This window comes from Saccopteryx bilineata, chromosome 2 (assembly GCF_036850765.1).
Source record: "Saccopteryx bilineata isolate mSacBil1 chromosome 2, mSacBil1_pri_phased_curated, whole genome shotgun sequence".
Classification (NCBI taxonomy): Eukaryota; Metazoa; Chordata; class Mammalia; order Chiroptera; family Emballonuridae; genus Saccopteryx; species Saccopteryx bilineata.
The window spans coordinates 234,765,202-234,790,631 of NC_089491.1; the positions used below are offsets into that span (position 1 = coordinate 234,765,202).

The 25,430-nt window shown below is 40.8% G+C and overlaps 1 protein-coding gene across 3 annotated transcripts in view; it reads left to right on the forward strand.

Annotated features, from left to right (window-relative positions):
* Positions 1-25,430, forward strand: part of STT3A (STT3 oligosaccharyltransferase complex catalytic subunit A) — a 33,192-nt gene that overhangs the window by 1,329 nt on the left and 6,433 nt on the right. For 2 of the 3 annotated variants that reach the window (XM_066259639.1, XM_066259638.1), the window contains exons 2-15: positions 767-893; positions 1,975-2,035; positions 4,916-5,037; positions 5,402-5,547; positions 8,066-8,156; positions 10,293-10,399; positions 11,052-11,216; positions 14,011-14,191; positions 15,267-15,422; positions 16,596-16,687; positions 17,551-17,706; positions 17,948-18,136; positions 19,514-19,630; positions 19,753-19,855. In XM_066259639.1, coding sequence (XP_066115736.1) covers positions 806-893; positions 1,975-2,035; positions 4,916-5,037; positions 5,402-5,547; positions 8,066-8,156; positions 10,293-10,399; positions 11,052-11,216; positions 14,011-14,191; positions 15,267-15,422; positions 16,596-16,687; positions 17,551-17,706; positions 17,948-18,136; positions 19,514-19,630; positions 19,753-19,855 — 1,774 coding nt within the window. In that variant the 5' untranslated portion in view covers positions 767-805. Of the gene's footprint in view, position 1; positions 80-766; positions 894-1,974; positions 2,036-4,915; positions 5,038-5,401; positions 5,548-8,065; positions 8,157-10,292; positions 10,400-11,051; positions 11,217-14,010; positions 14,192-15,266; positions 15,423-16,595; positions 16,688-17,550; positions 17,707-17,947; positions 18,137-19,513; positions 19,631-19,752; positions 19,856-25,430 lie in introns of those variants that run through there. The other variant, XM_066259640.1, reaches the window with a different exon arrangement.

Consider the following 25,430-nt stretch of genomic DNA (forward strand, 5'->3'; position numbering starts at 1 on the left):
CTGAGTTCTTTCTGGGATCAGTGGCTTAAATCAGCAGTGTCAGTTACAGAGATGCCCTGAGACAGCTGATTAAAAGCAGGTATAAATCTGAGCAACAGTTGCAGTGTGATGTATCTGATTGAAAGTGCAGTGATCTGTGTATATGTATGTCCCCCTCTTCCCGAGTGCACTACTGTGTTACTGATCAGTCAGGCCTTTTTAGTTGACCCTGCATTCCCACTGGTGTTTGGAACAGAAGACTCTCAGTAAATTGTGCTGATTCAGTTATTTCTCCCCTTTCTACTTTCACTCTGTATTCAATATTCATCCCTTGCTTTCTTTCGTACATACCTGCCTCTTCTTGAATGCTCTGTCTCCAATTATTTTTTTTCTCTATTTCCAGTCTTTTCTATTTTCTTTGCATTTCTATCTCCAACTCCCATTTTTCTATTCATTTATTTTCTCTTTACACCTGTGATACCACACTATTGCCAGCTTTGCTTATGGTACTTGTTAGCTGTGAGGAGGTAGGAACCAGAATTATGGTGATAGGTCTAATCATTTCTTTTTAGTCTTAACACATAGGCCAGACTTATGCCTACTTACTTGCCAGTCAGTTATACATAATTCAGGCAAGATTTGCTTATTAGTATTAGCCCTTGACCCTCTGGTGTGTTCTCTAGGTCCTGTCTCCTCTATGTTTCTCTACCACTATAAAATATGAAAGTGAATTATTAGGTAAATTGAAGGTATTCAATATCCAGTGGTCTTGATTTTTCCATTTTAGCTATTTGAGTGTCATCTGTTGCCACCCATTGATATCAAGATGACTAAGTTGGGATTTTTGCGGTTGTCCTATGAGAAGCAGGACACACTTCTGAAGCTTCTCATTCTATCAATGGCTGCTGTGTTGTGTGAGTATGCATGTGGAACACTCTTTCTTTGGGGATGCAAAGGAAGAAAATCTTGAAAAAAACCAAGACTGCCTTTCTTATTCTTTCAGCACATTGTAATGTGTTCTTTTTACTGTTCTCCATGAGTATAACTTTATGAAGCCAGAAGAAGCAAGAATTATAAAAGGACTAGTGATCATCTGAGAAAGAATGGGAAGCCATGCTATACTAATTCTGTTTTCTCATAGGGCCTTTAGATACTGAACTTCAAAAAGACAGTTTTCTTCAGTATAGTTTAGTTATCTTAGTATTTCTGAAAGTCTCTTCAGAACCTCCTGTTTTGTTATTATTATTATTTTGTATTTTTCTGAAGCTGGAAACGGGGAGAGACAGTCAGACTCCCGCATGCGCCCGACCGGGATCTACCCGGCATGCCCACCAGGGGCGATGCTCTGCCTCGACCAGAGCCACTCTAGCGCCTGGGGCAGAGGCCAAGGAGCCATCCCCAGCACCCGAGCCATCTTTGCTCCAATGGAGCCTTGGCTGCGGGAGGGGAGGAGAGAGACAGAGAGGAAGGAGGGGGGGGGGGTGAAGAAGCAAATGGGCGCTTTTCCTATGTGCCCTGGCCGGGAATTGAACCCGGGTCCCCCGCACGTCAGGCCGACGCTCTACCGCTGAGCCAACCGGTCAGGGCCAGAACCTCCTGTTTTTAGGTATTTTAGCTCTTTATGAGTTATAGGTATAGTCTTGATTGCATTACTTCTTGGTTTGCTTCAAAATTAAGGTTAGTGTGGGTAATTCAGCATATATGAAAGATGACCATGTAAGTTGAGTGCAGTATTAATAGATAAACGCACTATTATAGGTATTGATAGTAACAAGTTAAATTTGTGTTGCCTAAGTGGAAAATGTAGATGTCATTATCAGGAGAAAATGAGCTTCTTTCTTTTATGTGGGAGGGACGGATAAATACTTGATTCAGTGATCATTTTTATATATCCTGTGACTTCTGTGCTGGATAATACTGTTCTTTTTATAATATAACTACTATTATTTTTCATGGGATATTACCATTGAAATATTAATTTTCTGGTGTTTGTAGCATTCTCCACTCGTCTCTTTGCTGTTCTGAGATTTGAAAGTGTCATCCATGAGTTTGATCCGTGAGTACCTTTGCTTGGTTTGGTATTTTCTTTGAGGAGCATTCAGGTTCATGGGTCTCAAATTCACATTCCAGTCAGCTTGTAGTGATGGGGATGTACTTTCTATATACACTTAGGGGAAAATCCCTCAAGTTTTCTAAAGGAGATAATTGTCTTTTGAAACATTTTATTAGAAATAACCAAGTTTCTCTTAAACTTAAAAAAATGTAAGAAGCGTTGCTGGCGTGCTTGCCTGTCACTTAAAATTTAGCTAGACTAAGAGCCATCTGGTTTCTCAGCTTGGTCAACAGGATGCAGATTGAGGGAAAGGGGCCTGGTGTGTGTTTTAGTCTCAAAAGAAAATCATAAGTCATGAACTTAAAATCTGTGACTTTTTTTTCTGTTTAACAATTTATATGTTAGAAATTGGGCCTACCAGTTAAATTCTAAGACATTGAGGAAAATTTAAAGGTATGAGTTTGATTAGGGATTTTGTTCATTAGATAAAAACGATATAGGTGTAAGACATTTATGGAGCATTCATTATGTTGCAAACACTGTTTTACAGATTGTCTCTAAAACCTAACTACAACCCTATGAGATGGAGGTGTAGTGCTTCATCTGTTTTTCACAAATGAGACTGAGGCTTGGGAGAGATGATTCAGGGTTACACATTCAGTAAATGGAGGAGCCAAGATTTGACTCTAGGTGTATCTGTCTCAAGACACTGGAGTCACTATGTTATATTGCCTAAAATTAAGGCTTAATTAAAAAATTGGAGAGCCAGAAGCATAGGTTCTTGAAATATCATTGATAACTTAAAAATAGCATATTCTGATTATAGAGGATTGATTCAAAATGTCCTGCATATATTTGTAAATTTGTCATTTTGTTTTGTGTAGATATTTGAAAGCACTTTGAAGGCATACAGATACCTTCTTTGGGATTCCCCTAAAACAGTTTATATATTTTCTCATGAATGAGGAAATGCACTTCCTTTTGTTTATTTTTTTTCAGAGACAGAGAGTCAGAGAGAGGAATAGATAGGGACAGACAGACAGGAATGGAGAAAGGTGAGAAGCATCAATCATTAGTTTTTTGTTGCGACACCTTAGATGTTCATTGATTGCTTTCTCATATGTGCCTTGACCGTGGGGCTGCAGCAAACCGAGTGACCCCTTGCTCGAGCCAGCGACCTTGGATCTAAGCTGGTGAGCTTTGCTCAAACCAGATGAGCACAAGCTCAAGCTGGCGACCTTGGGGTCTCGAACTTAGGGTCCTCATCCCAGTCCGACGCTCTATCTACTGTGCCACCGCCTGGTCAGGCTCCTTTTGTTTCTTAATCATGAGTCAGGGCTTTCTTTCAGAACCTCTAGATGGGCAAACGTTGAGGTGTGATGGTCAGGGAAAGCAAGAATACCTGCTCTGTAGTCAGAGAACTGGAACCTACTGTAAAGATCTTGTGATTTGTGCCTGACCAGGTGGTGGTGCATTGGATAGAGCTTCGGACTGGGCCACAGAGAACCCAGGTTCGAAACTCCAAGGGTGCTGGCTTGAGTGCAGGCTCATCTGGTTTGAGTGCGGGGTCACTAGCTTGAGTGTGGGATCATAGATATGACCCCATGGTTGCTGGCTTGAAGCCCAAGGCCGCTGGCTTGAGCAAGGGGTCACTTGCTCTGCTGTAGACCCCCAGTCAAGGAACATAGGAGAAAGCAATCAATGAACAACTAAGGAGCTGCAACGAAGAATTGATGTTTCTCATCTCCTTTCCTGTCTGTCTGTCCCTATCTGTTCCTCTCTCACTATCTCTGTCACAAAAAAAAAAAAAAAATCTTATGATTTGACATTTCCACTTGCAGAGCAGAAAATTGAGGCCTGGGGTGTGACCCTAGTCCAGACCTATTCCCACTAACTTATACTTCCTCTCTTACTCTGCCTCTCCTATGGTTAGGCAAAGGATACAGTTCTGACACATGTTAACTGCCTGTTATCCTTACCCTCCTGTCTGACAGTTATCATTATAAATTCCTTAGCAATAAACAGAAGGATAAGGATTTCTCCCTCTTCTACTTTAGCTACTGAAACTTGACTGACCGAGGAGGAAATAGGATTAGAGGGGTGAGCAGGAATGAGTATCTTTACTCATTAAACAATTCCATTTATTTATTTATTTATTTATTTATTTATTTATTTATTTATATTTTTTGCCTTTTAAATTATTTTTTGAAAAAAAATTTAAGTGAGAAATTTAAGTGAAGAGGTTATATGGCTTAGACCTAAAGAATTGTATCTTTCCATGTATAATGCTGTGTTTTATATCAAATATTTTTTACTGTAAATTACATTTTACACTATTTTGTAGGTAGCCTTTAGAGCTATTTTAAATAACATGAGAATTAAGTTTGTATTATGGAGTGGGTCAAAAAATTTTTATACTGTGTATGATGTTAAACAAACATCTTTAGAGATTCTCATCACTTGAACTTACCCACATGTCCTTGTGTGCAATATGGAAATGTTCCTGTCACTTGAAAAAAGCCAAATTTATTGGTGTCCATGTTGCATCTGTTTTGCCTTTTGGATGTTTGAATGTTCTGCCTGGTGGTAATGCCTGCTACATGCCAGCCTGATGAGGTATCTTGCTAGAGAGCTTTATTATAATGTTAGGCTTTAGTTGCATTCTCTTATGAGAGAAGCAGTGCTTTGGTTGAGACAAGCATGGAGCTAGAAATGATACTTACAGTAATACTAAAATGATTTTCATGCTTGGCATAATATTTGGCACCAAACTGACTTTATTGGAGTTATGATAAGTTCTTCAGTGGTATAACCTGAGGAGCAAAATTTACTGCAAGTATTTGAGTATGAAGAGGAGGCATGATCTTTTTTTTCTTTCTATAGCTACTTTAATTATCGGACTACCCGGTTCCTGGCTGAAGAGGGATTTTATAAATTCCATAACTGGTTTGATGACCGGGCCTGGTATCCGTTGGGCAGAATCATTGGAGGAACAATATACCCAGGTGAGGGAAACAGGATTTTTTTTTTTTAAAACAGAAATATTTGTATATTATAGAACAATTTATTTCTAATATCTTAATTTTGTGACACTTGTAATTTCATTTTGATTACAGATTCCAAAAAGTGGATATTATAGACAGAAGAACATGTATGGGAGAGTGGGGATGGAGTTTTTCATAAATTCTGGACTTCTGATTAAATCCTTAGGAGAGAAATTTATAGGCCTACTGTAGTTTCTCTGTTAGTATTTCTGGTGGTTTATCAAGACCGAGTTGTCACTTACTGATACTTGGATTTCCCCTTTCCCTTTTCTCTTAAGTTCTTTCTTCTAGGATAACCTAATGGAGTTTCTTCTTCCTGTTACAGGCTTAATGATCACCTCTGCTGCAATCTACCATGTACTCCATTTTTTTCACATCACCATCGACATTCGGAACGTCTGTGTGTTCCTGGCCCCTCTCTTCTCTTCCTTCACCACCATCGTCACGTACCACCTTACCAAAGAGCTCAAGGTGAAGGATTTGGGGTGACAGGAGGCGTGGGAATGAATGTTGTTGAACCTTTCTGGTTGTTGGTAAAGGGTGGGGGACTGAACCAAGACAGCTTTCACTGGCCAAATTACTGGGTTCACTCCAGCCCCTTTCTAGAATATGTGGTTTCTTATCATTAATAACTTTGTCCTTTAAAGAGAACTTTCGAGGTTCAAATGTGAATTCCTACAGTAGGAAAAAAAACATTTAAAATTCAAAATGTAAGGTTTAAATTTTGAAGTCTTCACAGTCTAAGGGAAAAGAAAAATAACTTCCGGCCCTGGCTGGTTTGCTCAGTGGATAGAGCATTGGCCTGGTGTGCGAAAGTCCCAGGTTCGATCCCCAGTCAGGGCACACATGAGAACCAACCATCCACTTCTCTTCCCCTCTCTCCCCCTCTTCCCCTTCTTTTCTCACAGCCAGTGGCTCAATTGGTTTGTGCATCTGCTGCAGGTGCTGAGGATAGCTCAGTTGATTCAAGCATCGGATTCAGACGGGGTTGCTGGATGAATCCCGGTTTGGTCTCATGGGATTCAGTCTTTCTATCTCCCCTCCTCTCACTTTAAAAAAAAAAAAAGAAAAATAACTCTTAAAGCGGTTAGTTCTTCCTACTGAAAATGAACACTTAGCAGTTATTTGTTGATTTTTTTTAACATGTATTGGAAAAATTTTTTCCTTTTTGTTGATTTATTGGGTGACACTGGTTAACAAAATTATACAGGATTCAGGTACACAATTCTACAACACATCATCTGTATACTTTATTGTGTGTTCAACCCCCAATATTTAGAAATCCTTGCCTGACCAGACGGTGGCGCAGTGGATAGAGCATTGGACTGGGATGTGGAAGACCCAGGTTCGAGACCCCAAGGTCGCCAGCTTGAGTGCAGGCTTATCTGGTTTGAGCAAAAAGCTTACCAGCTTGAGCCCAAGGTTGCTGGCTCGAGCAAGGGGTTACTCGGTCTGCTGAAGCCCGCGGTCAAGGCACATATGAGAAAGCAATCAATGAACAACTAAGGTGTTGCAACGCGCAACGAAAAATTAATGATTGTTGCTTCTTATCTCTCCATTCCCGTCTATCCCTCTCTCTGATTCTCTATCTCTGTAAAAAAAAAAAAAAGACTTTTTTTTTAAGATTTACTTATTTTAAAAATTTTTTTATTGATTTTAGCGAGAGAATAAAGTGGAGGGTAGGGAGAGTTTGAGAGACAGGAACATTGATCTATTTCTGTATGTTTCCTGGCCCCAGATTGACCTGGCATCCTTTTTGCACTTCAGGATGATGCTAGCCAACCAAACTGGCCAGGGCTTAAAAATTCTTAAACAACTTGGCTTTTATAGTAGACTCGATTATTATTTTATTTATTTATTTATTTATTTATTTATTTTTTCCCCCTGTATTTTTCTGAAGCAGGAATGGGGAGAGACAGTCAGACAGATTCCCGCATGCGCCCGACCAGGATCCACCCGGCACGCCCACCAGGGAGCGATGCTCTGCCCCTCCGGGGCGTCGCTCTGTTAAGACCAGAGCTACTCTAGCGCCTGGGGCAGAGGCTAAGGAGCCATCCCCAGCGCCCGGGCCATTTTTGCTCCAGTGGAGCCTCGGCTGCGGGAGAGGAAGAGAGAGACAGAGAGGAAGGAGAGGGGGAGGGGTGGAGAAGCAGATGGGCGCTTCTCCTGTGTGCCCTGGCTGGGAATCGAACCCGGGACTTGTGCATGCCAGGCCGACGCTCTACCACTGAGCCAACCGGCCAGGGCCTCTATAGTAGAATCGACTATACTGACTCTCTTTATCTAGGTTTCTGCATGCTGACCTGGCTCTTTGGAGGCTATTTTTAGTTTGTGGCGATGGTGTTGGGGAGATACCTGAGAGGTGTTAAATTAATAGAAGGGTTTGGGAAACTTGAATTTAGTTCGGAAGCCTCTTCATCCTTCTTCTTGCTGCCTTTGTCCCAGATTTAACTGTTACAGTCAAGTTCTTTCTCTGTTTGGACGTGGGCTGCATTTTGTGGTCCCTCTCTTCTGAGCTCACACATTGCCTGGTGATAATGCAATTTGGTTATCCAAACTCCTGGCATCTTTAGTCCAGATAGATGATCACCTGTCTTTGTTGGGTTTTTTTAGCTCAAGTAATAACTGTCTTCTTTTGCTTGTACTTGCATAGCTTTTAGAGGTGTGACTGGTGTTCCTGTGCTGTGCAGATATTGTTAGGGATAGGGATGCATAATCCTCAGATACCTCAGCCAAACAGCCCATGTGGGGGCAATGTCTAATTTTTGACAGCTTACATGATTTGTCTGTCTTTAGTATATGTGTACTCAGTTTCAGACTTGATATCATCATGGGGTGTTGCTGTGAAGTTTTTAGCTCTGTGCGGTGAACATTTCTAAGTGTTGGACTGTTCTCTGGATCCATTTTAAACTGAATGGGTTAATGGATCCTTTCTTTGACTCGCTTAGATGTGCTGGTGTTAACTTCCTATTACCCTCTTTTCTTACAGGATGCAGGGGCTGGACTTCTTGCTGCGGCCATGATTGCTGTAGTTCCTGGATATATTTCCCGATCTGTGGCTGGCTCCTATGATAATGAGGGTAAGACTTAAAATGCTGAAGAAGATCAGTCCATTTTATTTTCCCATAGAACTACATGAAGTGCATTAGAGTTTGGATTCATTTTGCAGTAGCAAAAACGGCATCTGGACAAGAAGATTAAAAATGGATAAGAAGGGACCTTAGAGAAGTTTATGTGCTCTTTCTATCACCCCTGTAAAAGGTAGCTGGTAATTTTTCTAATATAACACTTTTGACTCATCTCTGGATTCATTAAAGTTAATTTTTAGTGTTGTATGGTACTCTTAACATTTATTTCCTTTTTTTTTCTAGATGAGCAGAAGGGATGTCCTTAAAACTATAATGACTTTAATTAAGGAATTGTAGAGATAGGTCATAAATAAAATTACATTAGCCTGTAATTTATTAAGGAAGATAAATATAGTATACAGACCTGTAAAAGTAACTAATAATAGACATTATTGTGTGCCATGAGAGAAGTATGAAGTACTTTGGGAATGTAGTTAAAGGAAACATTCAGATTTTTTTTTTTTTCATTTTTCCGAAGCTGGAAACGGGGAGGCAGTCAGACAGACTCCCGCATGTGCCTGACTGGGATCCACCTGGCATGCCCACCAGAGGGGATGCTCTGCCCCTCTGGGGTGTCGCTCTGTTGCATCCAGAGCCATTCTAGCACCTGAGGCAGAGGCCACAGAGCCATCCTCAGCGCCCGGGCCATCTTTGCTCCAATGGAGCCTCGGCTGCGGGAGGGGAGGAGAGAGAGAGGAAGGAGAGGGGAAGGGGTGGAGAAGCAGATGGGCGCTTCTCCTTTGTGCCCTGGCCGGGAATCGAATCCGGGACTCCCGCACGCCAGGCCGACGCTCCACCACTGAGCCAATCGGTCAGGGCCGGAAACATTCAGATTTTAAGATCAGGGAAGGCTTTTTGGAAGTAGTTTAGGTTGAACTGGACCCTTAGGTTGGGACTTCGAACAGGTAAATAGTAAAGAGAGTGGCAGTCAGGGCCTGAAGACTACCTGTGTTAAGATGGAGATGCAGGACGGTACAGAGCATATGTAGGACTACGCTAGCTGTGAATTTAGTGCCTGGAAAGAATAGTAATGATAATGGCCAACACTCAGTGAGTGCTTGCTGTATGCAAGGTACTGTTGTAAGTACTTTACTTGAAACAATTTCTCTTTACAACACTTAGATGAAGTAGATAGTATTATGGAGTCATTTGTGTAAGAAATAGACAAAGTCAAAATATTTATACTGTTGCCTGACCAAGCTTTGGCACTGTGGATAGAGAGTCAGACTAGGACGCAGAGGACCCAGATTCAAAACCCCAAGGTTGCTGGCTTGAGCACAGGCTCAACCGGTTTGAGCGTGGGCTCACCAGCTGGAGCACGGGGTCACTGGCCTGAGCTTGGGATCATACAAATGACCCCATGGTCACAGGTTTGAGTAAGAGGTTACTTGCTCTGCTCTAGCCCCCAGTCAAGGCACATATGAAAAAGCAATCGATGAACAACTAAGGTGCGTCAACAAAGAATTGATGTTTCTCATCTCTCTCCCTTCCTGCCTGTCTGTCCCTATCTTTCCCTCTCTCCGTGTATGTCTCTCTCTGTCACAAAAAAAAAACACAAAAAACTATAAATGGGTAATAGGGCCCTGGCCGGTTGGCTCAGTGGTAGAGCGTTGGCCTGGCGTGTGGGGGACCCGAGTTTGATTCCTGGCCAGGGCACATAGGAGAAGCGCCCATTTGCTTCTCCACTCCCTCCCCCCCCTTCCTCTCTATCTCTCTCTTCCCCTCCCGCAGCCAAGGCTCCATTGGAGCAAAAATGGCCCAGGCGCTGGGGATGGCTCCTTGGCCTCTGCCCCAGGCGCTGGAGTGGCTCTGGTCGCGGCAGAGCGACGCCCCAGAGGGGCAGAGAGCATCGACCCTGGTGGGCAGAGCGTCCGCCCCTGGTGGGCGTGCCGGGTGGATCCCGGTCGGGCGCATGCGGGAGTCTGTCTGACTGTCTCTCCCCGTTTCCAGCTTCAGAAAAATACAAAAAAAAAAAAAATTGGGTAATAGATCTGAGATATGAATCCAGGCAGTTTGTTTTAGAATGATATTCTTAAATATTATTTCAGCATGGCCCTTTATTGACTTTTTGGTGCATTCTTTCTGCAGGAATTGCCATCTTTTGCATGCTACTCACCTACTACATGTGGATCAAAGCAGTAAAGACTGGTTCCATCTATTGGGCAGCCAAGTGTGCCCTTGCTTATTTCTACATGGTAACTTTTTACTTCTTTCTTCTACGAGCCACTCTGTACCTCAGTACCTACTGGGATCAACTAATATAAACTGGAAGTAGCTCTTGGGCTTTGAGACCATGGAGTTGGGGCTAGAAGTCATTATTGTCTCTTGTATTCATACAAAGACTAATCCAAGGCAAGCATGGATAACGATTGTATAATAGCAAGAGAGAGTTGTTTTAATTTTAAAGTTTTCCAGATACCATATTTCCTATGGGTACATATTGGTTGGCCAACTCTTTTTTCTGATATTTTCCCTTTATATTTGATTTTACATACATTTAGACTTCTTCCCTTAACTACTTCTACTTCTCCCGTTCACCATGTGTCCCTAAATCTTCCATGTGAGCTAAAAAATCTAGATAAAACCTTGAACATTGGGTGCTTCTTGTTTTGTAATTTTGATGTCAGGAGCCAGAGGGAACAGGGGATTGAACAAAGGGTGTGAATTTGATTTTCCTATTTAGAGAAATCAGTTATTTAAACTCTTTAAGCCGCTTAGCATGAATAAAGTGTACTAGTTATTATAAAGGGATATTCTTTGAAAAGTTCACAGGTAACGTCCTAAGGTATAATGTGGTGGTATGGGGAGGAGTGCTGAGAGGAACTGTTCTTTTTGATCCTGTCGTAGGTCTCTTCATGGGGAGGTTATGTGTTCTTGATCAACTTGATCCCTCTCCATGTACTGGTGCTGATGCTCACAGGACGTTTCTCCCACCGGATCTATGTGGCCTACTGTACTGTTTACTGCCTGGGCACCATTCTTTCCATGCAGATCTCCTTTGTGGGTTTCCAGGTGAGCCCTAGACTGGGTGGCGTTTTTAGCTTCTACTTTTTCTTTTTTTAAATTAAGTCAGAGGAGGGGAGGCAAAGAGACAGACTCCCGCATGTGCTCTGACCAGGATCAACCTGGCAAACCCTCTACCGGGCAATGCTCTGCCCATCTGGGGCTGCTGCCCTGTTGCTCGGCAACCAAACTATTTTAGTGCCTGAGGTGAGGCTGTGAAGCTATTTTTAGCACCTGGGGCCAACTTGCATGAACCAATTGAGGCATGTTTGCTTGAGGAGGAGAGACAGATGGTTGGAGAAGCAGATGGTCGCTTCTGTGTGCTCTGACTGGGAATCGAATCCAGGATTTCAACATACCAGGCCAATGCTCTACCACTGAGCTAACTGGCCAAGGCTAGTTTCTACATTTTTTAGGCAGCTCCTTCTAGATTTATTTATCTTATATTTTGGTAAGGAGAATAAGACTTATTCACAGGTCTAGCCTTGTACTGCTCATGTTAACTGAAGTAATAGAATCATTGGTCATTAACATCTTTTTATAGGAGTACATTAATATTTGCTCCATGAAGTTTGAATTTGTGACTCTTAGGTTTGTAGGAGGAGGAACGGTATTTCGGTTGAGCTGAGTTGATGTAAGTGATCAAAGTTAGTTTTAGTCCTTTTAAATGATAATGACCCCATTTAATAGTAGTGACCCCTGAACTTCTTTCTTTTTTTTTTTTTTTTTTTTGTATTTTTCTGAAACTGGAAACAGGGAGAGACAGTCAGATTCTCGCATGCACCCGACCGGGATCCACCCGGCACGCCCACCAGGGGGCGACGCTCTGCCCCTCCGGGGCATCGCTCTGTTGCGACCAGAGCCACTCTAGCGCCTGGGGCAGAGGCCAAGGAGCCATCCCCAGCACCCGGGCCATCTTTGCTCCAATGGAGCCTCGCTGTGGGAGGGGAAGAGAGAGACAGAGAAGAAGGAGAGGGGGAGGGGTGGAGAAGCAGATGGGCGCTTCTCCTGTGTGCCCTGGCCGGGAATTGAACCCGGGACTTGTGCACGCCAGGCCGACGCTCTACCACTGAGCCTACCGGCCAGGGCCGAGACCCCTGAACTTCTTAATGGGGCCTAAGTGAAAGTCCTTCAAGTAGCAGAGCAGAAACCTTTTATTTTTATTTTTTATTCTTTTTTTTTTTTTTTTTTAGTGAGAGAGAGAGAAAGACGGAGACAGAAAGGAAGGGAGAGAGATGAGAAGCATCAACTCATAATTGCAGCACTTTAGTTGTTGTTCGTTGTTTACTTTCTCATGTGCCCCAACTAGGGACATTCCAGCTGAGCCAGTGAACGCCTTGCTCAAGCCAGCCACCTTGGACTTAAGCCAGCAATCTGGGCTTCAAGCCAGCAACCTTTGGGCTAAAGCTAGCAACCATGGGTTCATGTCTATGATCCCATGCTCAAGACAGACGACCCTGTAGAGCACAAACCTTTTAGCCACATTACCTTCTAGAGTTAAGACAGAACTATATATTAAATCAGAATAATGTGGAACATTTGATTTTTCATGTGAGTCTTCTGAAAATAGAATTTTTGTTCAGAGGTCAGCAAGTATTTCTTTACTGATTATCTATTATATGCAATTTGCTAATCACTGGGAAATGTGAAAATAATAGTGTGGTCCTGGTCCTTAAGAAGATACAGACTTGCTGCAGGGAAGACTTACATGTAGCTGTAAATGGTCTATAGCAGGGGTCCCCAAACTACGGCCCGCGGGCCACATGCGGCCCCCTGAGGCCATTTATCCGGCCCCCGCCGCACTTCCAGAAGGGGCACCTCTTTCATTGGTGGTCAGTGAGAGAGCGCAGGATGCATCCTGTGTGCTGTATGTGGTGGCACCACAAAGCGCAGCGATGCAGGACGCACACGTCAGGGCTCCGGAAGTGCGTCATATCCCTTGTTACGGCTAGCAGTGACAAATATGGAACCAGACACTGACCATCTCATTAGCCAAAAGCAGGCCCATAGTTCCCATTGAAATACTGGTCAGTTTGTTGATTTAAATTTACCTGTTCTTTATTTTAAATATTGTATTTGTTCCTGTTTTGTTTTTTTACTTTAAAATAAGGTATGTGCAGTATGCGTAGGGATTTGTTCATAGTTTTTTTATAGTCCGGCCCTCCAACGGTCTGAGGGACAGTTAACTGGCCCCCTGTGTAAAAAGTTTGGGGACCCCTGGTCTGTAGGATGTGGTTCTGAAAATACAGTTCCTGGACCAGCAGCATCAGCAGTATCTGAGAACTTGTTAGAAATGCACATTCTGGTGCCCCACCCAGACCAACTGGAGATGAAAGTCGGGATGGGGCTCAGCAATCCCACTTGCCTCACCCCCATAATTATGATGCCTACTGGAGTTTGAGATAGCTGGTCTAAACAAAGAATTTAAGTGATGGAGAAGATCTAAAGTTCAGGGAACATAGATGGGAGTGATGGATTTTAGTTTTGAAAATTAGGGGAAATGGTATTTGCATCAGGCCTTGAGTGAGGAGAATTTCAGTAAATGCAAATTTTGGGAAAATGAGAAAATTGCAGTGCAGCCTAAAAAAAGAAAATAGCCTGAACTAAGGCCAGAGATGTCAAAGTATATGTTAATTTTCTTTGGAAAATGTAACAGGTGAATTAGACCCTCCTCTAGATTGGTCCTAATTCCTTAGCTTCAGAACTCCTTTGACCCTTTGGTCTGAACTCAGCATAGTTCAGGTCTAGGCTGGACCCATTCTTCTTCTAACATTAATTCTCCAACTTATGCTTTCCCCAACAGCCTGTCCTTTCATCAGAGCACATGGCAGCCTTCGGGGTCTTCGGTCTCTGCCAGATCCACGCCTTTGTGGATTATCTGCGCAGCAAGTTGAACCCACAGCAATTTGAAGTTCTTTTCCGAAGTGTCATCTCCCTGGTAGGCTTTGTCCTTCTCACCGTGGGAGCTCTTCTCATGCTGACAGGTAGGAAAGGCTCATGGCTTTTAGAATTAAATGTAAATGAGTTCTGACATAGAATAACTCCAAAAACATGGGTTAAGAAAGATTCATTCTTTTTCTACTATGTTTTCATTTTAAACATGAAATTCTACTTTTTTGTAATTTCTTTGAGAGGTAGGGAAAAGAGTGGGTGGGGCTACAGCTCATTGTTTCACTTAGTTGTGCCATTGTTTGCTTCTCATATGTGCCCTGACTGGGGCTTAAACTGGTGACCCCGGGCTCAAACTGGTGCCCTCGAGATTGGTGATTGGCGACCCCCAGCTTGAGCCATAGACCCCCCTGGGATCCAGCACAATCCCAGCATTGAGCTGATGCCCTCAGAATCGAGCTAGCGACCTCTGTGCTGCAGGCTGATGCTCTATCCACTGTGCCACTGGCCAGGGCACAAAGTCCTACTTCTTCATTCTTTCTTGTCAGCCCAGTGTTTGGATTCAGCATAGTAAAGGATGCTGTGTTAGAGCAGCTCATAATCTCAGAAGAATCACACTTCTGAAGACTGTGTTACCTTAATTGTTTTTTTCTTTTTTCATTTTGGCAGTAGGATGGAAGAAATCCTAACTTTGCTTACCAAACCCTACAACATGGCCTCATCTAACCCTATTTATGCTAAACTGCAGCTGTTTAGTTTAGTTGGCATGCCACCTTTTCCTCACTTCCACTTCCCAGAGGCTGATTTGATTTGCCAAGTTTCTGTTTATTGTCTAACTCAGAGCAGCACCAGAGGATGTAGTTGACTTAATTTATAGAGTTGTCCTTGTTTTGACCAGATTTGGCCTAAACTCTTCCAGAAAGCACTTCTGCCTTTCTTCTGAGTTAATGTTCAGCCTGACTTTATTTACACTGCTCACTGTGCTGACATAAATACTCTTAGGTATAAAAAAGGAAGTGAAATTCTCAAAGTATTGATGGCATGTAAACAAAAACCTTGTCTTTCTCTGTCTCTGAGAATCTTATTCAATGAGAAGTTGTGATTAATTAGGATTAGTTGTTATTTTGTTGCAGGAGTGATTGTGACATATTTGTATCTCTTTGCTGCCAGGAAAAATATCTCCCTGGACTGGGCGTTTCTACTCACTGCTGGACCCTTCCTACGCTAAGAACAATATTCCCATCATTGCTTCTGTGTCTGAACATCAGCCTACTACCTGGTCTTCTTACTATTTTGACCTGCAGCTTCTCGTCTTCATGTTTCCAGGTCTGCCTGCCTTGTATTCTTAAGTGGCTTTCTTTGTAAGAATCAGCATTTGTTTCAAAATAAGTAAAATATTCTTGTCCTTGTGTTTTTGGGTTTTTTTTTTACCTGTTTACCCTGTGCAGTACAGAAGATGGCAAAGCACTTTTTCCCTAATATTTGAAGCAGAGTAGATGTTAGAATTGAACAGTTGTAGACCCTGGAAAGTTCAGAGCTTCACAGTTTTCTTTTTGTTTATATGTTAAGATTCAACCCTAATTTGTATTCAAGCTTTTCTCTCTTTTTTTTGGAATACTTCTGGTGTACCTCTCTCCCATTGTCCACCCCTGACTCCTCCCTATTTATCTTCTTGGCATTACTGAAATCCAGTAAAACCTCTTCATTTAACTTATCTTCTGGCCCAGTGGTTGGCTAACCGCAGCTCACGAGCCACATGCGGCTCTTTGGCCCCTGAGTGTGGCTCTTCCACAAAATACCTCATGTGGGCGCTACCTCGATAAGGAATGTACCTACCTATATAGTTTAAGTTTAAAAAATTTGGCTCTGAAAAGAAATTTCAATTGTTGTACTATTGATATTTGGCTCTGCTGACTAATGAGTTTGCCTACCATTGTTCTGACCAATCCAGATAAGTTTTAGAATTTGCCAGTTGTAGGTGGCTTCTTTTTTCTTTAATAAAATAATTTTTACATTATTTTTTTATTATGAAAGTAAGTTATTTATTGTAAAAACTATAGATAAGTGAAAAAGTTAAAATTTTCAGTTTTCACCACATATCTGCTGCCACTGTTAACATTTTTATGTATATTTAACTATTTATTGAATAAAAATGCAATAATAGTTTTTTCCTCTGATTTTTATTTTATTTTATGAAGAAACATGATGGTTTCTGTTTAGAATTATTTTAGAGAAATAATATTTAAGATCATTTGTTAGTTTTTTTAAAGTTAACGAGATGTGTAAAAGAGAAAGCAAATGGTGCATAATCTCTGTAGCAATATTTTAATTGATGTTACAGTCTATTTTATAAATGTACTATAATTTACCTCCTTAATGTTGGACATTTATGTGGTTACTGATTTTTTGCTATTTTAAAGAGTGCTGTAGTGAACATCTTTGCACATATCTTTGATTGTTTTTTTAGCTGCTTGCTTCTTTTTACTTTTACTTTTGTAGTTGGTCTCTATTACTGCTTTAGCAACCTGTCCGATGCCCGGATTTTCATCATCATGTATGGTGTGACCAGCATGTACTTTTCTGCTGTCATGGTGAGGAATTCCCTCAGTCCTAGCAAACCTTTCCACTCCTAACTTTGAGGTGCTTTTTTGTTTCCTGCATAGCAGGATTCACAGAGTACTGAGGATTGTGCAGATGCTTCCCCCTGAGCATTTGAGGGCTGAGTTGTAAACTGCTCACTGTTGTTGATCCTTCACAGGAGTGTGTGAGACACTTACACATTCTGATTGTGAGGCCAAGCTTCCTTATGTTCATAGCCTTGTGTTAGAGAGAAGCACTTTTACACTTGTTGAAGAAAGTGACCCTGGGCAGGTTCCTTCCCCTCTCTTTCTCATATATTTTTTTTAAATTTGATTTTAGAGAGATAAAAATGGGGAAAGGGAGAAACATTGATTTAGTATTCCACTTATTTATGCATTCATTGGTTAATTTTTGTATGTGCCCTGTCTGGGGCTTGAACCCACAACCTTGATGTATTGGAACGACCCCTCCAACCAACTGAGCCACCTGGCCAGGGCCTCTTTCTGGGTATCTAAAAAGGGAGAAATGATTTTTTTATGTCTTTTCTCTTTTGTTTTTTGAAATTTTGGTAAAACAGAAGATTTTATATATTGTAACAAGACTGTTTCTGATAATTTTTTGATCCCAAATCACAGTTAAGAAATACATTTTATATTTCAGAGCACACACGTATATATAACTGAACATGAAGTTTTAAAAAATATATACTTTTGTAGATTTATCAGTGACTTTTTGTCTTGTTTTATTCTATTTCATTGAAAGGTCATGTTTTTTGAAAACCCCCCTAAATTGATGTCTTGATCTACTCATAGGTTAGACTCAATAAGTTGTTAAACACTGATTAGACTATGATCTTGCCTCCTGTCTCTTTTAGGTGCGTCTAATGCTAGTGTTGGCACCTGTTATGTGCATTCTTTCTGGCATTGGAGTCTCCCAAGTGCTGTCCACTTATATGAAGAATCTGGACATAAGTCGTCCAGACAAGAAGAGCAAGAAACAACAGGATTCTACCTATCCTATTAAGAATGAAGTGAGAATTAAGCAAGACTAAGAGCAGTCTTAGGAAATTATATGCTTATGCGTGTGTGTGTTTTATTTTATTTTACTTTATTTTATTTTTTGGGTAAGGGAGTAGGGGGCTGTCATAAGTGGTCAGACTTAATTCATATAGTCCCTGACCTATGTTGATTTTTTTTTTATTATTAACTGTGCAGGAAGCTATTCTTGTATAAATTTAGTTTGGTTTTATAACACAATTTTTCCTTGTTTAGGTGGCAAGTGGGATGATATTGGTCATGGCTTTCTTCCTCATCACCTACACTTTCCATTCAACCTGGGTGACCAGTGAGGCCTACTCTTCTCCCTCCATTGTGCTGTCTGCTCGTGGTGGGGATGGCAGTAGGATCATTTTTGATGATTTTCGAGAAGCATACTATTGGCTTCGTCACAATACTCCGGAGGTGAAGATTTCAGGAAAATGGGATTGTGGAATAGGGTGAAGGAGAAGACAGTTGATGTTATAGTGAATTATGGCTTTAACATTATTCATTCGTTCATTTAGTTATTTATTTTAGAGGGGCGGAAGAGGGTGGTAGAGAGAGAACATTGATTTGTTGTTCTACTATTTATGCATTCATTTGTTGAATCTTGTATGTCCCCTGACCAGGGATCAACCCACAACCTTAGCATATCAGCTGAGCTACTCAGCTAAGGCAAATCATAGCTTTTAGATGGGTGGAAAGCTTGGAGGAATTAACTATAGAACTGGAGTGCTGAAAGAGCCTTAAAGGTCACGTCCATTCAATTCAGGATTTCTTTTAAAGTGACTCTTATCCTTCACACTTATTTGTATTGTCAGCATGGTGATTTTATCATGAGGTAGACTATCCCAATTGTAAAAGAAGAAGAAAAAGGTACAGGTAAATAATACATGAAGAAAATCAGAAAATACATAGAAGCAAGAAAAAAGTTTACCATAAAGTGATAACCTAATGATAACCACCTTTTAACATTTTGCTTTATATCTTTGATAATCTGAAATTATTACAGTAGCTATTGGAAATGACACTTGTGCATTAGACTCATAGAGTCAAGACTTTTGAGAATTTTTTAATTCTTTCCCATTCTATTCTGTGATTTGTGTTTTACCCCATCTTTATAACTGATTTTGTGGTATTGTTAAAGACCATTTATTTAATACAATTATTTGATGACAGTCTATTTATTTGGAAATATTGAATAGTCCTCCTATACCTTCTTCTCCATTATACTTGTTTGTATGAGGTGGTCTGAGTTGAAATTATTGGGAACATTGGATTGTACTGAGATTTCATGATTGTATATAAATGTAGGACCAGGTGCAAAGATAGAGTTTCTGGTTAGGCATGCATTATTTTGTGAAGAAATAAATTAGCCATGCGTCATTTCCTATCAGATGCTACCATAGGTCAGGCTGTAATGCGTTTTTTAAGTTTCATTACTCCATAGTCACATCTCATGTTTCTTAAATATTCTCAATTTAAACATCTTTGTGATGTTAGTATTATGGACAAGATTTTGTCTTGTATGTGATGTGATTTTTGTAGGTAATGAGAAGCTTGTAATTTTCTCTTTTTAAATTTTATTAATTTTTTTTTAGAGAGAGGGAGTGGAGAGTGTAGCATCAACTTGTAGTTGCTTCACTTTAGTTGTTCATTGATTGCTTCTCATATGTGTCTTGACCAGCAAGCCCAGGGTTTTAAACCAGTGACCTCAGTGTTCTAGGTCAATACTGTATCCACTGCGCCACCGCAAGGCAGGCGAGAAGCTGTTACTTTCATTGCCCGTGCTCTTTTCAGGATGCAAAGGTCATGTCATGGTGGGATTATGGCTACCAGATTACAGCGATGGCGAATCGGACGATTTTAGTAGATAATAACACATGGAATAATACCCATATTTCTCGAGTAGGACAGGTAAGGTAAAGGAATCATTTGGGTTGTTTGGCTCATAGGGTCAAGTGGGAAGTATATATTTCCCCATGAGGAATCATATGACCTGGAATTTTGTTCTGAGAAATGTCCATGTATTTTTTTAGGCAATGGCATCCACAGAAGAAAAAGCATATGAGATCATGAGAGAGCTTGATGTTAGCTATGTGCTGGTAATTTTTGGAGGACTTACTGGATATTCCTCTGATGGTAATGTACTTGATTTTATTTCTAGCTATAGGGTATAGATTCTAAGAAAACTAGATGATGCTCCTATTTTTCTGTCCTTTTATTGTTATTAACATATATTCTTAGTTGGGGAAGTTCCTAAGTATTTGCAACTTGAGTTTTGGTGGGTTTTGTTTTGTTTTGGCAATAAGTAGGAAGTAAATGATAAATGATGTAAATATTTCATATGTAGGTAAGGCGTGCTATACTTATATCTAAGACCCAGGAATAGTTCCACAACCCATAAACAAACAACATAAGTTTTCTGAAAGCGAACTTAGATTTAGCATTTTTTAGTGGATTTAAGCCATAGAATCACCTGCCAGTTTAAAATGTTTTATATATATTGTATACACACATACTCATACGAATGTACATACACACTATAAGTTACCTTGTTCCCTACGATTATTAGCAAAACCATAGTTTTAGAAGAATCCATGTTTTGTTCTCTGCCTTAAAAAAGCTTTTGAAAAGTTAAAGTAATACCTTTTCATACGAAAATCTTAAACAGTTCGGAATGTTTGTAATAGAGTGGTAGTGCCTGTCCCTAAACCTAAACCCTCTTATGACATCAGTTTGTAGAGGCAATTAATTATTCCTTCAGTTGTTTCTTGTAGCACTTATATTCATATTTCTAAATAATAGGTATATTTTGCTATTCACTAATTAATCATTTTGGATAACCTATATCAACTCAACTTCTTATAGTAGATAAGGAATTCAGGTCTTTGTATCTACACTCCATTCTCCCTCCCCTCCCCCCCCCACTGGCCTATCCATCTTGCATCTTCTCAGTAGGTCTAATTTTCAGTTTAGGTTAAATCCAGATAAAGTGATTTTAAATCATGATTATGTAAATATTATTCACTGCTGAGTATTTGTCTTAATTTTCTTTTAATATGTGGCTGCTTCTGAAAGTAATTAAAGTTTTAGATTAATCCTGGCTTCTGATATAGACAGGCTTAACTAATCCATTTAGATAGTGCTTGTGAAGTGTAAGTATAAAGTAATGAGACTAATTTCCATCTGTATCTACAAGCTGAGAAGGAATGATGATGGCAGGAGTATATGTCCTCAGACTTGAACTTTCATAAACAGTTGCACCAGCATTGTTTACTTTTGTGTAATTATTTGTAGGTTTTCACTTTAATAATGATAATATATACAAATGTTTCAGGAAAGTATTTGTGTAATATGCTTTTTTAAAATTAGGTTATTTATGAGGCATCCTAGTTTTCTTTTTCTTTTCTTTTTTTTAAAGATTTTGTTTATTGCTTTTTTGGAGAAGAGAGAAAGGCAGGAGGAAAAGTGGGAAGCATCAACTTCTAGTAGTTGCTTCTTGTATGGCCTTGACCGGGCCCAGGTTTTCAAATTGTTGACCTCAGCTTTCCAGGTTGATGCTTTATCCATTGTGCCACTGCAGGTCAGGCTGTAATGTGTTTTTTATTTTTATTTATTTATTTTTTTTGTAATGTGTTTTTTAAAGAGTTTCATTACCATGGTCACATCTCATGTTTCTTAAATGTTCTTAATTTAAACTTCTTCACAATGTTAGTGTTATGGACAAGATTTTGCCCTTATAACTTATGGTTATTTCATGTTATTTATTTTCTCACATAGATCTAAAAATATTTACATCTGATTATAGTCCAGATTCTCTTACGTTAGAAATTGACAGTACTACTTTTTTTTTTTTTAATTTTTTTTTTTCATTTTTCTGAAGCTGGAAACAGGGAGAGACAGTCAGACAGACTCCCGCATGCGCCCGACCGGGATCCACCCGGCACGCCCACCAGGGGCGACGTTCTGCCCACCAGGGGGCGATGCTCTGCCCATCCTGGGCGTCGCCATGTTGCGACCAGAGCCACTCTAGCGCCTGGGGCAGAGGCCAAGGAGCCATCCCCAGCGCCTGGGCCATCTTTGCTCCAATGGAGCCTTGGCTGCGGGAGGGGAAGAGAGAGACAGAGAGGAAGGTGCGGCGGAGGGGTGGAGAAGCAAATGGGCGCTTCTCCTGTGTGCCCTGGCCGGGAATCGAACCCGGGTCCTCCGCACGCTAGGCCGACGCTCTACCGCTGAGCCAACCGGCCAGGGCGACAGTACTACTTTTTAACTTCTTCTCTTTTGTAAACATTTTTTAGCAACGGGCTGTTTTTCATACAATTCCTATTTTCACTCTTCCACTTTTTAAAAATTTTTGAAATTTTTAATAGAAAACAAATGAAATTTATTAAGGCTCAGATTCTGCTGTATTTTCTTCCAGTCCTTGCCCATATGCAGTGATATTAACTAGATACAGTTTTGAAGTACATTTCTTTTTTTTTTAATTTATTTAGTGAGAGGAGCAAACGCAGAAACAGACTCCCACATGGACCCTCACAGGGATCCACCCAGCAAGGCCACTAGGGGGCGCTGCTCTGCCCATCTGAGGCCTTTGCTCTGTTGCAACCGGAGCCATTTTTTTAGTGCCTGAGGCGAATGCCATGGAGCCATCCTCAGTGCCCGGGGCCAACTCACTCCAGTTGGGCCATGGCTGCAGGAGGGGAGAAGAAGAGAGAGAGAGAAGGAAGAGAGAGGAGGAGGGGTGGAGAAGCAGATGGGTGCTTTTCCTGTGTGCCCTAGCTAGGAATCGAACCTGGGACATTCACACAGCGGGCTGATGGTCTACCACTGAGCCAATTGGCCAGAGCCTGAAGTGTATTTCTTAATAAATTTTTTTGATTTTTCAATTACAGCTGATATTCAATATTATATGTTAATTTCAGGTTTACAGCATAAGGGTTAGACATTTGTACAACTTATGAAGTGATCCCCTCAGTGAGTCTAGTACCCACCTGGCACCATACATAGTTAATGCAATATTACTGACTCTACGTATTCCCTGTACTTTACATCCCTGTGGAAAACAAATGAGATTTAAAATGTCTTCCCAGGTACTACATTATATAGATTTTAAGATAAGATACATATCATATGTATCATTCATTGACTGATGATTCAGTAGACCAGGGGTTTATTTATTAAGACCACAGCCATACCTATTCATTTATGTATTACCATTTTTCTCCAGTTTCTATTGATATAATTGACACATAACATTAAGTTGTACAACATAATGACTTGATATATATATATAATATATATATAGTATGTATATAGATATATATACTCTATATATATCTCAAAGATATATCTCAAAGGTATATCTTGATATATATATCCATATACTATATATATAATATACACATATACAGACATAAATATAATTGCAAAATGATTATTGTAATTTTAGTCAACATTTATTCCTTCACATAGTTAACAGTTTTTTATTGTAGTAAGAAATTTTAAGGTCTACCCATGTGTGCTCCCCCTCCCAGGAGCACACCCACCTTTCCCTTCCCTCTCTTAATTCCCCCACAGGCATGCATCTCCTAAACTCTAAGGCAGGGGTCCCCAAACTTTTTACACAGGGGGCCAGTTCACTGTCCCTCAGACCATTGGAGGGCTGGACTATAAAAAAAAAACTATGAACAAATCCCTATGACACTGCACATATCTTATTTTAAAGTAAAAAAACAAAACGGGAACAAATTAACATTTAAAATAAAGAACAAGTAAATTTAAACCAACAATCTGACCAGTATTTCAATGGGAACTATGCTCCTCTCACTGACCACCAATGAAAGAGGTGCCCCTTCCGGAAGTGCGGTGGGGGCCGGATAAATGGCCTCAGGGGGGACCCCTGCTCTAAGGGATCTCGTGATACTTGCATCCAGGGACGCAATGGGCAGTGGTAGCTCATCCTAGGCTCACCCCCTGAACCTGTCTCTAAAGCCCCATTTCCTGACTTTCCAGTGAGGCAGAGCAGCTCTGCCTAGGCTCTCCTGTTGCTTCTTCTAAGTCCTTCCTTGTTTCACTGTTCCTAGCTTTAATAAAAATACTCCCAAAATAATTAAAACAAAAAAACTGCCTGACCTGTGGTGGTGTAATGGATTGAAGGTCAGCCTGGCATGCTGAGGGCCCTGGTTTTAAACCCCCATGTTGCTGGCTAGAGCGCAAGCTCATAGGCTTGAGAGCAGGCTTGCCAGCTTGAGTGTGGAGTCACTGGCTTGAGCACGGTCTTACCAGCTTGAACCTAAAGGTCACTGGATTGAAGCCCAAAGGTCGCTGGCTTGAGCCCGAAGGTCTTTGGCTTGAGGTCAAGGTTGCTTGCTGGCTTGAGCAAGGGATCACTGGCTTACCTGGAGGCCCCCCCCCCCCCCCCCCCCCTGTCAGGGCACATATAAGAAGCAATCAATGAACAAGTCAAGTGAAGCAACTACGAGTTGGTGCTTCTCATATCTCTCCTTGCCCCCTCTCCCTTACTGCCTCTCTCGCTAAAAATAATTTAAAAAAAGAACTACTTTTTAAGCAACTTCTAGTTATATGATACAGTATTGTTAACTATAGCCATATTATACATTGCATCCCCAGGACTTAACCCTTACAACTGAAAGTTTGTACCTTTTAGCCATCTTTTACCCAAATCTCCCATCTCTCTTCCCAGCCTCTGGCAGTCACAAATCTGATCTCTTTCCATGAATTTGGTTTTTTTTAGATTTCACACATAAGTGAGATCATTCAATTTTCATTTTTCTCTGTCTGACTTATTTCACTTAGCATAATGCCTTCAAGGTCCATCCATATTGTCATAAATGGCAGAAATTCCTTTTCTTATGGCTGGATAGTATTCCATTACATGTATATATGATATAGTATGTATATAGATATATATATACGATATATATATATCATACATATATATCAATAGTATTCCATTATATATGTCATGTTTTCTTTATTAATCCATTGATGGGAGCTTAGATTGTTTATTTGTCTTGGTTGTCATAAATAATGCTACAATGAATATGGTGGTGCAGATACATCTTTGAGATAATGATTTCATATACTTCAGATATATACTCAGAAGTAGGATTGGTGGATCATGTAGTAGTTCTATTTAAAAATTTTTAGGAACCTCCATACTGTTTTCCATAGTGGCTGTATCAATTTACATGACTTGTATGAGTTCTTTATAGATATATTTTAGGTATCAAGCCCTTATCCAATATATGGTTTGCAAATATTTTGTTTCATTTTTTAGGTTGCCTTTTCATTTTGTTGAACATTTCTTTTGTTTTGCACTCTTTCATTCTTTTTTTTTTTTTTAAGTGAGAGGTGGGGAGGCAGAGAGTTGGACTCCTGCATGTGCCCCTTTTGGGATCCACCTGGCAAGCCCCCTATGGGGCAATGCTCTGCCCATCTGGGCCTTTGCTTGTTGCTTGGCAACCAAGCTGTTTTTAGCACCTGAGGCAAGGCCAAGTAGCCATCCTCAGTGCCAGGAGTCAGCTTGTTAGAACCGTTGATGCATGGCTGTGGGAGGAGAAGAGAGACAGAGAGAGGGGGAAGGGATAGAGAAGCAGATGGTCACTTCTCCTGTGTGCCCTGATGGGAATCAAACCGGGGACATCTACATCCTTGGTCAATGCTCTACCACTGAGCCAACCGGCCAGGGCCC